The following is a 13,544-nucleotide window of genomic DNA, read 5'->3' as shown; positions in this document are numbered from 1 at the left end:
CTGGGGCTGGGGCTCAATGGCAGAGCACTTGTGTAACATGTGTGAGGCACTGGGTTTGATCCTCAGCACCAGATAAAAATAAATAAAGACATTGTGTGTCCATCTACAACTAAAAAGAAAATTAAAATAAATTAAGTAAAGATATTGTGTCCATCTACAACTAAGAATATTTTTTAAAAGAAAGAAAGGGAAGAGTCAGGCACACAATATGCTACCAGGAAAAGTGCTCTGCTCCCACCAGCCCTAACCCTGTGACCTCACCTCTGCAGTTGACAGTCTTGGATGGGAGGGGCTTTGCCTGAACTCCTGGGATGCCGGCCGACCCCAGAGTAGCTGGCTCTAAGTGAAAGGCTCTTATCCATTTGAAACTTACACATGAAGCTAGGGATAGCTTATCCTTCCAGAGCACCTATTACATGGTCAAGGTGAGGAAAATGAGAACCCGAGGCCCGAGAGGTTAAGTGACCTGTCCAAGGAAACACGGGGTTCCACCCTCCTTCTGCAGGTTGCTGAGATCGGGTCTTCCCCCTGTGCTCAGCTGGGAAAATGAACTGTCCAGTCTGGCAGGAGGGCTGCGAGCGATTTAGAAGGTCAGGCCTTAGAAGTCTCTACGACAGGAAGGCAGCCACTTCTCTAAGACTGGTGCACAAACTAGCCGCTGAAGTGCTCGAAGGCTCATAAGCGTTGCTTGAAGAAGGGTAAGGGTTGCGGCCAGTTCTCAGCTCCTTCCTCCCCCAGGGTGTCCCCATCTCTCTTCGCAGCACTTGCTCACCTGTCCCACTGTCCACCTCTGGGAGGGACCCCCTTCCCTGGCTGAGTTGGGATCAAGGCTTGGAGACAGGCTGGGGGTAAGAATGCTGCAGCAGGACACGGGCACCCAAGTCCCTTCTGCTGGCCAGTCCCAGGGGCATCTCCCCTGTCTCTCTGTCCTGGGAAGCGGGTCCCAGGAGGGGCGCCTAGAGCTGTGGCCAGCACAGACAAACGGGCAGCAGACAATGACCTTGGCACTGATTCCAGTCCCATGTCCTCCCATGCAGACTCTTTGCGGTCCGAGGGCTGGGCCGGCCCTGGGGAGAGTTAGAGGCCGGGTCTTATGGGAATGGATGCTCAGGATCCTGCCCTTGCTATATTTACTGGGAAGGAAGGAAAGGCCCTTTGAGGCAGCTGTGGGAGCTGAGATTCCCACAGAACCCAGAGCACAGATCAAACCAGATTTGAGGAAAGTTTTCCAACAGCGACTGGAAAGCTTTGCCTTGATTCCTTATATTTCTCCTCCTCCCTCCCTGAAACACAGGTGGATGGCAGGTGGGCAGAGCGCAGCGGTTCACCGAACTGGGGAGGGAGGGGCGTCGGGGAAGGTGGCCGTCGCGCCACGCGGAGCCGCGGTCTGAACAGCTCCCGCAGGTGGAGCGGCCGCCCCGGGGGACCCCGGGAAAACCAGGTGTGAGGTTCGCTGCGAAGAGAGGAGAGCGCGGAGCCCAAGGCAGGGAGGGTGGACTCGGGAAGGAGGAGGGCGGCCGACGCCCCTGACCCCCGGCCGGGCGAGCGGAGCGGGCCGCGCACCCCTTGTTTGGGCAGATGGACGGAGTCGCCGGCGCGCCGGTCCCGCCCGAGGAGGGACAGTGTCTGTTTAGAGCTGCGTCTAAATTTAAACGCCCTCGCCCGCCGCCTCCGCCCCGCCCTCGCCCGGGCCCTCCTCCTCCGCGTCCTGCTGCGCGCGGCCACTGCTGCGCCTCGCCTTCGCCCGCCGCGGCGCGACTCGCCGGGGACATGGAGGTAAGCAGCGGCCCGCGCCGCGGGGCGACCTGCCGGGCAGCCGGGCGGGCGCGGGGGGCCTTTCCCGGCGCGGCTCCTGGCCCCGCACTCGCACGCTGGAGAGAAACCGAGGGCGGCCACCGCTCTGATGGGACAGAGTGCGGCCACGACCGGCCAGAGGGCAGAGCCCCGAATCCCAGGGGTGGCCCTGAAACTGAAACAGCTGCCGTGAGCGCCTGGCCCTCTTTGCAGGTCTGGGGCTTCCCTTGTCACTTGCAGAGTGGCCTTTCTGGAGTCCCTCTGCGCCCGCCTCATCTTTCATAACTTTCTGAAAAGCGCCCCTAACCCGCCGTCAGATGACCTTATTTCTAGTGAGACCCTAGGCTCCCGGATGCCCCTGTCCTCTGAGACTGTGTGTATGGGGACCCGTTGGTCAGATCTGGGGGGGCTCCAGAGGGGACCCAGGCTCCTCTGACTGCTGGGAGGAGGGCTGGGGACTTTCTGTCCGGTCCAGTCTTAGTGGGGTGAGGGCCACCACCGTTCATAGGAGGAATGGCTTCCTCTCCCCCTTAAAACTGACACCTAACCTAAATCAACCTTAGCAGGACCTGGGGCTTTTGAAAAGAGCAAAGAGAAGCCGCAAATGTCATGCTGTTTTTAAGGTGGTTCCCACTGGTACTCTAGAGGACACTGCTCCCCTCTGGGCTGTGGTCTGCTGTCCTCAGGATGCAGTAACTGCTGGCTCTTACTAGCCAGCTGTGACGCCTGAGGCCAGTCGCCTAAGCTGGACTCCTGCTTGCCTTCTCTGAAGGGACAGTGGGTTTGTCCTGCATGTTCACCTCACCCACTTGTCTTCCAGGAACTGGGATCACCTGGGAGTCTTCAGGGAGGGAGGGACCATGAGATCCACTGGGGTCTGAGAAGGACTGTCTGTGGAAACAATCACAAAGCAGAGAAAGTTGCTATAGATGCAGGATCCCTCCTCTTGGAGACTTGGGATGCCTTAAACCTGGGGGAAGGGGTTCAATACGAATTATGCCTTTTCTAATCCCTCCAAGAATGGACTGAGATAAGAGGAAAGCGAGTTTACACTTAAAGCAAGTTTGAACTTCAGGAAAACCTCCAAAGGGCTCCTGCCACTGGGGTACTTTCTCTCCCACTCAGTTGAGGAAGGAGCAGTGGGTGGTGGAGACCCTGAAACAGTCAGCACAGCAGTTTCCTGTGTGGTTTGGGGGTGGGGCATGAAAAGGGAAGGCCCACCCTTTAGGAACTGAGAGATGGAGAGAACTCCCTGGAGTTTTGGGGCCTGGGAGGGGCCGGGAGGAGGTGTCCCTCAGCCTGACAGGAAGCCTGGCAGATCACTGTGACCACCCAGGTTTGCTGGTTGGGAATGGCTGCTTTTGAAGTGTCTGTCAAAATCACCTGAAAAAAACCTGCCACTGCTAGTATTGGTGAAGTGAAGGGGGCACAAGGGGCAGGAAATGACGATGCTCAGCTAGGAAGTTGGCTTGTCCTGGTGGGGCACAGCGAGCGTGGTGGGCTTGGGGATTCCTGAAAAGCTCAGAGTGGTTTTGAGAGGTGAAGGCCACTCTTGAGACATGGGGGAACTGCTGGTTTGGGAAGAAACTGAGTTAAATTCCTTCCAAGACTAGGAATTCAAACCAGACCTGTGAGGCTCACCTTCCCCTCTAGAACCCTCTTACCTGGCAGGAGCCATTGGGAATTTTTTTTTAAGTCAGTTTTATCTCGTCCTCGACATTGGTCCTTCCGTCAGCCTGGACGTTGGCCCTCTGGAATAAACAGGAGTCGGGTGGCTGCCGTCAGACCCCTGCCTTTGACACCCACAGTCCAGTAGGATTCCCTGTGTCCTGTCGGGTGTATGACTTTCAGTGTGTGTGCTAAATAAGTGACTGCTCAGAACACGAAAGGAGTGCAGAGCAGGTGAGCCTCAAAGGAAGCCTCAAGCAAGGTGAGAGGAAAGCCGGAGGAGCAGGTGCAGGCAGAACATGCCCCTCTGTTCAGGAGAGTAGGCCAGTGGCTGGAGGGAGAGCAAGAGAGGAGGGGCCACTGAGTCACAGCAGGTGCTGCCCAGCAGGTGGGTGGGGGCTGGGACCCAGGCCATCTGCAGGAAGGAAAATCCCCTTGCCTAGCTGTGTGCCTTTTTCCAATTCGTACAGACTGTCTTCTCTAGAAAAGATTCCAGGTGAAGTTATTGTAGACTCCTGGTGTACCCAGAGGACAGAGGAGTATAGTGAAGAAGGAGCTGGAGACTGAGAACTTCAGATTTAAATCAATAGTCTCAATTCCTTCTATGCAGATTGTAGGCCAGCTGGTGTGTGTCCCCCTGGATTCTGCTCCATGGGCAGTAGAAACTCTGCAGTGTTGCATAAGAGCGTGGCCCTGAGGCAGCAGGGGTGAGAGGGCAGAGGTGCAGCTCATGGAGTGTGCGAGCCAGTCACGGTGGGGAGCCCCTCTGAGTGAAGGTGTATTCTGACTGAGGGAGCAAGAATGCAGACACAGCAAAGAGGGAAGACCATGTGCTGGAGAGACGGCAGAGGTCACTTCCTGGATCACTGATAGAGGAGCTGGGATCACCTAGGTTTGCGCTCACCAAGGTGTCCAGGCAGGGGCTGTGTGCAGGTCTGCAGGCCTCCAGAGATTAGCACCGTGCAGAGCCTCAAATTACGGTTCTCAACAAAAGCTTGCTTGGTGAATTTAGCAGAAACTGGGAGCTCCTCCCCCCTCAATCTGCAGCTCAGAAGCCACCACCTCTGCAAGCCCTCCCAGATGCCTTCAGTCTCGAGTCTCAGAATACTTTGTTCAGACCACCATTGGGGCATGGGGCAGCTCTGTGACTGTCACCTGCCTAACTCTCCCTGAAGGTTGCAGGAGGCAGGGCCATTCTTACGTATTCTAGGGCCAGTGCCATCCAATAAAGACTTGTTAGATGAGTAAGTTTGTTGCTAGAAATGAGACAAAGATCAGATTTTTTAAAAAACAGTGTTTAGGTATGTTAGCTTTGATTGTTCTAGGCAGAAATTTCCATGGCTCCATGAGAAATACAGACCTCTTGTGATACAAATGTGGTTCTTCTGTAGAAAAAAATAATGAGTGAAGTTATCATAGATAGGAACCCAGAGAACATAGGTGTTTAGTAAGAAAGAGCTGGAAACTTTGAACACTGAATTTAAATTAGTATTCTCAGTTCCTTCAAACTGTAGGCACTGCCAAGTAGCCTGAGGGTGCTTGAAAAAAGTTTAACTTTCCCAGACTAAATCCTTCACTTGTTCAGCTAAATAGTAGATAACATGAAAATTCAAAGTATCTCCCCACAACATGTGTCTGCTATTTAGTTGAACCAATGAAAGGTGTAAATGAGTGAAAACTAAACTTTATCACCACTGAACAAATCAGGAATTCCTGGATGGAGACAGTGAAGGAGCCTGTCCTCCTTGAGGCATGCCAGGTTCCTCCTGGATATTGTCTGCACCGTTTATTTGATATCCGTTGAGCATTTATTATGTGGCATATCTTGTACTTAAAATGTTACTTAAAAATATAGAGCCTTGGGTCTGGGGCTGTGGCTCAGGGGTAGTGCTCACCTAGCATGCATGAGGCACTGGGTTCGATCCTCAGCACCACATAAATATAAAGGTATTGTGTCCACCTAAAACCTAAAAATAAATAATTTTTAAAAATATAGAGAGCCAGGTGCAGTGATGCATGCCTATAATCCCAGCAGCTCTGGAGGCTGAGGCAGGAAGATTGTAATTCAAAGCCTCAGCAACAGCGAGGTGCTAAGCAACTCAGTGAGACCCTGTCTCTAAATAAAATACAAAATAGGGCTGGGGATGTGGCTCAGTGGTTGAGAGCCCCTGAGTTCAATCCCTGGTGCCACCCTCCTCCCCCACAAAATAGAGAGCTGCCATGTCTTCATCCTCAAGGAGTGACAGTATTGGTAATGACAAGAGTGTACGTGCTGGTATACCTGACGTGTCCACTTTGTAGTCTGTTTTCATTCATTCCGTTTGGCCTTATTAAACATTTCCTAAGGCATTAAAAAATATTACGAGGACAGAGGAGACCCCAAGCCCTAGAAAACGTTATTTGGAGGTGTCCCCGCAGAAGCCCACACTCTCGCTGCCCTCCGCCCACAGGCTGGGGCTGGGGTCGTCATTGGAGGTATCGCAGCCTCTGGAAGCTGGAGTGGGGACTGACACATGCCCTGCATTCCTCTCTGGCTCCACTGAGCTCTGGGACCCCTGGCAATGGCTTCACTTGGTTGCTTGTCCCAGGGGAAGAGGGGCACTGGGGCCGTGGGGCACCCTGGCGGGCCCGATGAGCACTGGAGGCAGATTGCAGAGCCTCCGTGGGAAATCTGAGCACTGCAGCTCCGCAGCCCCGGAATCTTATCAGGGCCGCAAGAGAAAGCATTCAGTTCCAGAGAAATCCGAAGGCAGCTCTGCCTCCCTCCAGTGATAACACCAGAGGTCTACAGAGCCAGCCTAGCCGGCTCAGCTCCCTGGAAGTCCTGGAGAAGTCACCCAGCTCTGGGTGGAACAGGGCTCTCTGACTGTCCCCACACACAGTAAAGAACAGAGGTCTGTGGCGGGCAGTGCGGCCCTCATCTGGGAAGGTGCGGCCTGGGCCTTGAAGTGGGTCCCGGGGGAGTCTTCTTATCAGAGTTTCCTCACAACAGCAAGATGCACCTCATGTTCAGCCTGCAGGATGTCGTGTGGATACTTTTATCTCTCTGTGCCACACACCAGACAATGACAATGCTGACAAAGTAGAGACTCAGCCACCCCAACCACATGGCCCCAGGGCCCTGCAGGAGCTCTTCGCCCAAGGGGGTCTGCCTGGGCCAGACCAGAGAGGACACTGTCCCTGTCCCTTGGTCTTTGGGCAGTGAGCACCCCATCTGTTTCCTCTTGGGCTTTCTGAATACCTTTCTCCTGGGAATCGTGGAAACTGGGCCCCTGGGGCACACCCTGTAGTTTGTGTTTGGATGCATCAAACCCTATTCCAGGGAAAGACCTCACTGCCAATCCAAGCCTCTAGAGTCTCTGTAGAAGAGGCAAGGTGGACAGGCAGGGTCCCCTGTGCGGGACCCCTCTGAGATGCCACTGAAGCCCATCCCTTGTGGTAGTTTTAAGAAGCCTTAGCCAGACACTGTGAGATGGGGACCCCGAGAAGCTGGATGTTGGAGCTGACATTCTCCCCGTCTGAGAAACAGGCGTCGGTCACATCAGAGATGTCCCAGCCTTCCTTTCTAATGCATTTGCCCTGCATGTATACCTGCTTGCACTCCACCAGGGCCATCCTCCTGGCCTGGGGGCAGCGGTCACAGCTCTTTCCCAGGCTGGACCTTTCTAATCATTGGTGGCAATTCACAGGATGCCACACTGGCATATTAGACTCAGCCAACACCAACACGCCCTGGACCCTCACTGCCCACCGGGCACTGGGGATCCAGACCAGAATGTATCTGTCACCTTGCTGGCCCCTGAAGAACCTGCAGTCTAGGAGGGGAAGCACCTAGACCGGATGCCATGTACCGCAGGAAGGAGGGGCCTCCCAGCCTGGGGCTCATCCGTTAGAGATGGCAGAGGAGGGTGTTGAGAGGAAGAGGACTCAGCTGCCCAGCTCTCTGAGGGGCAGGTATCCCAGTCAGAGGGCCTGGCGAGAGGGGAGCCCTGGGTGCCTGCCGAGCGGGGCTCACAGCTGCTCCTGGAAGAGAAGCCCATAAATGCGTTCGAAGTGGGAGGACTTGCTGGGGGACACGGAGAAATGTCAGGTGCCGTTGCTGCCATAAAAGGCACTCTCTTCTATTTGGGGAAACAAAATATACGCACATGACATGACATAAAAAGTACAAGATACTATCTTGATGAACTCGGAGGTACGTGGGAGTTCAGAGTCAGCTTCTCTGTAACGGGGTGGAGAAACCCCGCCTCAGCCGGGATTCCTCTGCTGTGCTGTCCTCCCCTCCTGGCAGCCCTGGGGGTCTGCGGGGACAGGAGACCGAGTCCAAGGGTGAGCACACTCCTGCCTGTGTCTGCACCCCAAGGCTCCTGCTGAGGAAGTCGATTTGAAACAGGTTCTTGGCCCCAAGGGAGTCCCCCAGCTGGGGGCTCTCAGATGGGGACACTGAGAAGCTCTGGATATTGCAGCTAATGTTCCAGAAATGGGCGTCACATCAGACATGTCCCCAGCGTTGTTTATGAACTCTAGGCAAACCCACCAAAAGGCACCACAGGCCCTGAGCTGCTCCGCCCAGAGGCCTCTGGGAGTAAACCACACACACACCAGCTCCTGTCCCACTCACAGCCACCACAGCCCACTCGTTCCTCCCGCTGGGGTCAAACCCCGGGCCTCACACAGGCTGCGCTCACGTCTGCGGCTGAGCTCCCCCGCCCCACCTCTGCACTCCCTGAAAAGCCAGCGTGTCCCCTCCGAGCCCAGGGCTGCCCAGGGACGAGCCAGGTGGAGCAGGAGTAACAGCCTGCCACAGGCCTCAGCCCCCACCCAACTAGACCAGGAACAGAAACAAGAAGCAGAACCTGCAGCTGCCATTGCACAGCCCAGGCACCTGCCCCAGGGCGCAGAGAATTTCATCACTGGAGGCTCCGGCCTCCTTGGGCCTCCCTGCTAGACCTCTACCTGAGTAGTTCACTGGGCTAGACGGACCCTACCCCCACCCATCTCAGCTCCTGAACTACATTCCCAGGCCTCAGGCTCGGCTTGTCATGCTCTCGAGATATGCTCGAGGGATAGTGGAAGTTCTCTTCTGAGCAGCCTCACCTCCGCGGTGTGGGACAGACCTGAAAGCCGGCCGTCGGGCTCCTGACTGCCTCTGTTGAAGGCCCACCAGGTGGACTTCTGCTTAGATTTATCATTTTGATCTCTAGGTAAGGATGTTCGCGCGGCTTGCGCAGACCTGGGAGGCTGTGGCTGGGGTCCTGGGCCCTGTTCTTCCCTTGTCCTCCTCCAGGGCGGTGTGGTTCCTGGAGAAGCCACAGGCCTCCCGGACTCACCCCAGCTGCCCGCTGCTGCCAAAGGCTCAGGGCTGGGCCTTCACCTCGGGTTGCCTCTTGGCCCTCATCTGCACATCTGGAAGCCTCCTGAGGCCCTGTCCCTGGGGGACCCTGGTGCCAGCACCTAAGGTGGGGGAAACAGCGGGTTTGTAAGGGGTGCCAGTCAGGGTATAAGCACTTTGAGCAAGGAGGAGCGTGAGCACTTTTTCTCACCCCCTTAATTTTAAAGATGAGGACATGGGGGAAGGCAGTGGCCCAGCTGTAGTGGGTCTAGGCCTCCTGGCTGCAGCTGCAACAGGACCCTGGACCCTTGTGCTTAAGTGGACCCGTGACTGTTTATTTCCTCCCGGCTCTGAATTGCCCCCTCGGGGTTCTTGGGGGTCTCCCGCACTCCAGGCCTCCCCCTCGGACACCATCTCCTGTGCAGGTGGAGAGGGCGGGTGAGCAGCTGTGAGCCATCAGAGGGCTGGAGGGCCCCGCCCCGGGGGCGGCCTGCACCTTCCTTCCTACCAAGAGCCTTTCTCAGGGCCCTGGGCCCCTTTGCCCAGTCATGCTGGGTTCCCCTCATGAAGGCTCCGGTTTGAGTGTGGGGAGGAGGGGGACCCGGAGGATTGTAAATGGATTTTCTTAGGGGAGATGGATGGGAGGTGTGGGGACATGCCTGGTGCTCTGGCCAGGTGCCGCCGTACTGCACAGGGGAGGCTCCAAGCCAGCCGAGCAGGCAGGCCTACCTGAACAATGGACCACCAGCTGGCTGGCTCAGAACACAAACGCTGATTCTCTCCATTCTGGAGGCCAGAGTCAAGGTGCCTCCTGCACCTCTTCCGGTTCCTGGTGGTTGCTGGGTCTTGACTTACAGAGGGCTACGTCACTCAGCCTTGCTGGTCCTCGCCTGTGTTCCTTATAGGGACGTGTGTCACTGACAATTCAGGATGACCCCTCATCTCAAAATCTTTACATCTCAAAGACCTTCCAGATACGGAAGGGAGGTCTCTGGGGTGATGTGGAGCATTTCCATGCAGGGATGGGTCACTTCCAGTGTCTTTCCAGAGAGAGAGCGTGGTGCCGCAGGGTAGGGGACCTGCTCCAGATCACGTGCAGTCCCCACCTCCATAAAGGGCCAGGCCTGGCACGATGCTACGTGATCTCCTTCAACATCTTGCTCTCCAATACCCAGTGCCTTCACTGATGAACTTTCATTCCCTTATTAAAGCTGTGTGCTGAGAAATCAGCAATGAGAATAATTAAGTCACAGTGTTTACCCAGAAGACCCGCAGACTCCAGAGGCATAATGAGAAACAGAGACGAAAGAAATGGTCACAAAACCAGGACTGTAAAGAGCTCCGCCGCATGAGTGTAGAGAGGCGTGAGTCGCCCTGACACACAGTGCCACAGTTTAGTGGCTTCTCACACGTGCTGTACGTCTCTCAGGGTGGCTGGGGGCTCTCTCCAGGTCAGTGTTTGTCCTCCTGTGGGACCGAGCTGATGAAGCAGCTACCACACAGAACATTGCTGGGGATCGGGGCAGAAGGGAGGAAAGTTCTGCAGGACGTGCAGTGGCCATCAGGTGCTTTCTCCTGGAAGGGTCAGCTCAGCTGCAGGGGCCAGGAGGACTTCATGCATGTCTGCAGTGCCTGGCAGAATCTGCAGGCCTCGCGGACAGCTGCAACCGGAGCAGCTGCAGCTCTCTCTGAACTGGTCTGAAGTGCGACTGCCTCCCGCTGACCTGGCGGGAGGCTGAGGAGGAGCCCTCCCGCCTCTTGACCTGGGCTTCGCGCTGTCCTGGGAGCAGGCGCTCTTCTTGGTTGACCTGAGGGCTGCCACCCAGGCACAGGGGGCTTCAGTGATGCCCTCTGCACTTCAATGCGCTGGGGAGATCTAGAGAGGCAGGCGGGCGTGACTGGGAACCCAGGGGTGCGTGTGTGTCCCATTTCTACAGAGAATGACAGCCATTAGGAGAGCCCTTTAGGCTGCTTCTTGACATCCTGGGACCAGTGCAAGAGCCACACCGTCAAGAGGAGCAGTTTCCCCCCTGGTGGTGCCTGGGACTGTGATCCTTCTGCTTCTTGTGCTGCATTCTCCACAGCCCTTCTGATTGTAGAGGCGCCCCACGGTGGGGACTGGGCGCCTCTTCCCTGTGGAGTTGTGCGGCTCCTAGAAGCCCTCATCACGAGTCCTGCCTCTCGTGCCCATGGGAGGGTTCATGGGGGTCACTCTGCTGGTCACGTTGGAATCAGGTGGTAGTCTGAAGGACCAGGTGGCCACAGGCTGTGATAGGCCAAGGGATGGACGGGGTACAGAAGGCAGACGGCGAAACCGGGGTTTCAGGTCCACAATGGCGGTCAGGTCCTCGTCTGTGACACCTGCTTTATATATTTTTTTTAAATATTTACTTTTTAGTTGGACACAATACCTTTATTTTGTTTATTTATTTTTATGTGGTGCTGAGGATCGAACCGAGGGCCTTGCACGTGCTAGGTGAGCGCTCTACCACTGCGCCTCAAGCCCTGACACCTGCTTTTCTGACTGACAGGCTGTGTTGAGGAGGCAGTAAGATCATGCATGCAATAAGTTAGGTGATTTATGAACCCACCTTAAAAAGTTGAGCTGTCCCATAAAACCAAGGTGCTGGTGTTAATTCTAATTGAATCAATACCGTGAACAATCATAACAGCCTGAGGGTGTCTTCTAGTGGGAGATGGCAGGAGAGGGTGACGCTGATGAGTGTGAGCTGAGCTATGCGGCAGAGTCTTCCTGAGCAGGACAGGGAGGCTTTCTACAGCAGAAAGGAAGCTCGGAACTGTGCAGTGGCCACAAAGGAAGTGCTCTTTCTTTTCAAAGCCCTTTCCCATATCTCCTCTGGACTCTAAGCTCTGAGACCCCGCTGTCGGCCTGGTGTCCCACGATGAGCTTAATGTGTGCTCTACATATCTCAAGAACAAGGGTGGGATGTGGCTGCACACAGTGGAGAGGCAGCCACGTGGGAAGAGCGCAGACGCCGAGCCAGGAGGCTGGGTTTCCATCCCGACTTTCCCATTTAGTAGCTGCAGACCTGCCTGCAGCTTGGCTTGCACGTCCGTCCGTCCGTCCAATGGAAACGCTGATGGCACCTGCCTGGGAGGGTCCTTAGGAGGGCCGACTGAGTCAGTGCTTGTCCAAAGTAGGTGGTTGGAATGGTGCCTGGCACACAGTAGGTCAGCAGTTCTCGTCGTGGGAGGGAACAGCCCACCCTACCCTCCACCGTGAGTGCAGCTCTGTCTGGGACATGGGATGGACGAGACCATCTGGGGTCCTCTCCAGCCCAGGAGTCTGGTGGGGTGGTCAGTGCTGCTGGCAAACTCTCTGTACTTCCATGGGACACTGGGCCTTCTTAGGGCAGTGCTGGGCCAGAGCCTGTGTCTCCTGCATCTGTCCAGACTGCACCCTGGGGTGTCTTGACATGGAGTAGCCAGTCAGAGCTCAGCTCACAGGGCCTGGGCTTTCACGTAAAGGAAGCCCTTCACCTTTGCTTTGGCAGACCTGAATCACCAGCATCGCTACTCATGCACTTTGGGCCTTTCTTAAGTAGAATGAGGGTTATTTGAACACAGGCTGTGGATCTGAGCCAAGACAGCTGCCAAGTAACCAGCAGGCAGGTAGCACATACCGTGTGGAAACACTGGATGGAGAATGTGATTCCCATGCTGGGCAGGCAGGAACATGGCAGTGTGAGATTCCATCGTGGTATTCAGAAGGGAGTGCAACTTCAAACTGATAAACTGTTTATGTCTGGCATTTTTCATTTAATATCATCAGACTGCAGCGGATCACAGGTAACTGAAACTGCAGAAGGTGAAACCCTGGCTGAGGGGTTACCAGTGTGTAGCTTTCCTGGCTTCCCCCTGCCTCACCTGGTTCTGTGTGTTGACTGGTCTTTTGCCCCACAGGGAGGGTAGAGTCTGAGTCCACAAGATAGCTGCGGGGAGTGGAGGGTGAGGCCAGCCGTTCACAGCAGAGCCATCCCCCTGCCTCAGTGGGCAGCAGTCTGGAGCTTCCAGTGGGTTTAGGGAGTTGAGTGCCTTCTTGTTTCTCAAACAGTCACATTGCTTTTACAACAACGGATATTTTTGCTAAGATGGATTCAGAGTGGACAGAGCTACCTTGCTGGAAGCATCCTCATCAAGGACCCCTGCCTTTCCTGAGGATAGGAGTCTCCAGGGCAGGACACAGGGCTCTATTCTTGGTCCTGGCTTATTAAACAGTTTTGCTAATAACTTGAATGAAAGGTAGAAAGAATCCAGATGACCCACAGCTGGAATTATTAATGGGACACACGACACACTCAAGTCGAAAATGATTAATGCAGGATGAGACACCGGCCAGAACCAACAGAATGAAGTTAAACAGGGATGGTGCGAAGCCCTCTGCTTAGCTGTAGGAAGGGGCCTGGCCTGGAAGCGCACGCACATTGTTCAACCTTTCCACGAACGTCCAGGGCCACACGAATGCTCGGTTCTGCCCGAGAGAGTGAGAGCCAAGAGCCTTGTGGAGGCCGAGGGAAGGGACTGGCCCTGGAGGCAGAGGCCGAGGGAAGTGACCTTCCGGGTAGAATGAGCTGCGGGGACGCCCAGGTGCTGCCACCCCCTGGGTTGAGGACGTCAGCCAACAAGGACAGCCTCTGTGTGCTGAGCTGCACCCAACAGGCGGCCATGGTGAAGGGGTCAGGCGGGGACAGCGGCTACCAGAACGCAGGGTCTCCTGAGTGTGGGTGCG

At 55.6% G+C, this 13,544-nt stretch overlaps 1 protein-coding gene across 6 annotated transcripts in view; it reads left to right on the top strand.

Annotated features, from left to right (window-relative positions):
* The first annotated feature begins 1,650 nt into the window (after positions 1-1,650).
* The window catches only part of Rcsd1 (RCSD domain containing 1), a 53,112-nt gene continuing 41,218 nt past the window's right edge, over positions 1,651-13,544 (top strand). For 3 of the 6 annotated variants that reach the window (XM_058574391.1, XM_058574390.1, XM_046430023.2), the window contains exon 1: positions 1,756-1,776. In XM_058574391.1, coding sequence (XP_058430374.1) covers positions 1,771-1,776 — 6 coding nt within the window. In that variant the 5' untranslated portion in view covers positions 1,756-1,770. Of the gene's footprint in view, positions 1,777-13,544 lie in introns of all 6 variants that reach the window. The other 3 variants (XM_058574394.1, XM_046430024.2, XM_058574392.1) reach the window with 2 other exon arrangements.

The sequence above is a fragment of the Marmota monax genome, unplaced genomic scaffold, assembly GCF_021218885.2.
Source record: "Marmota monax isolate L192 unplaced genomic scaffold, Marmota_monax_Labrador192_F-V1.1 WCK01_AAM20220418_F8-fsc00055, whole genome shotgun sequence".
Classification (NCBI taxonomy): domain Eukaryota; kingdom Metazoa; phylum Chordata; class Mammalia; order Rodentia; family Sciuridae; genus Marmota; species Marmota monax.
Note: the sequence above shows the minus strand (reverse complement) of the source record. Positions and strands in the feature narration are given on the sequence as shown.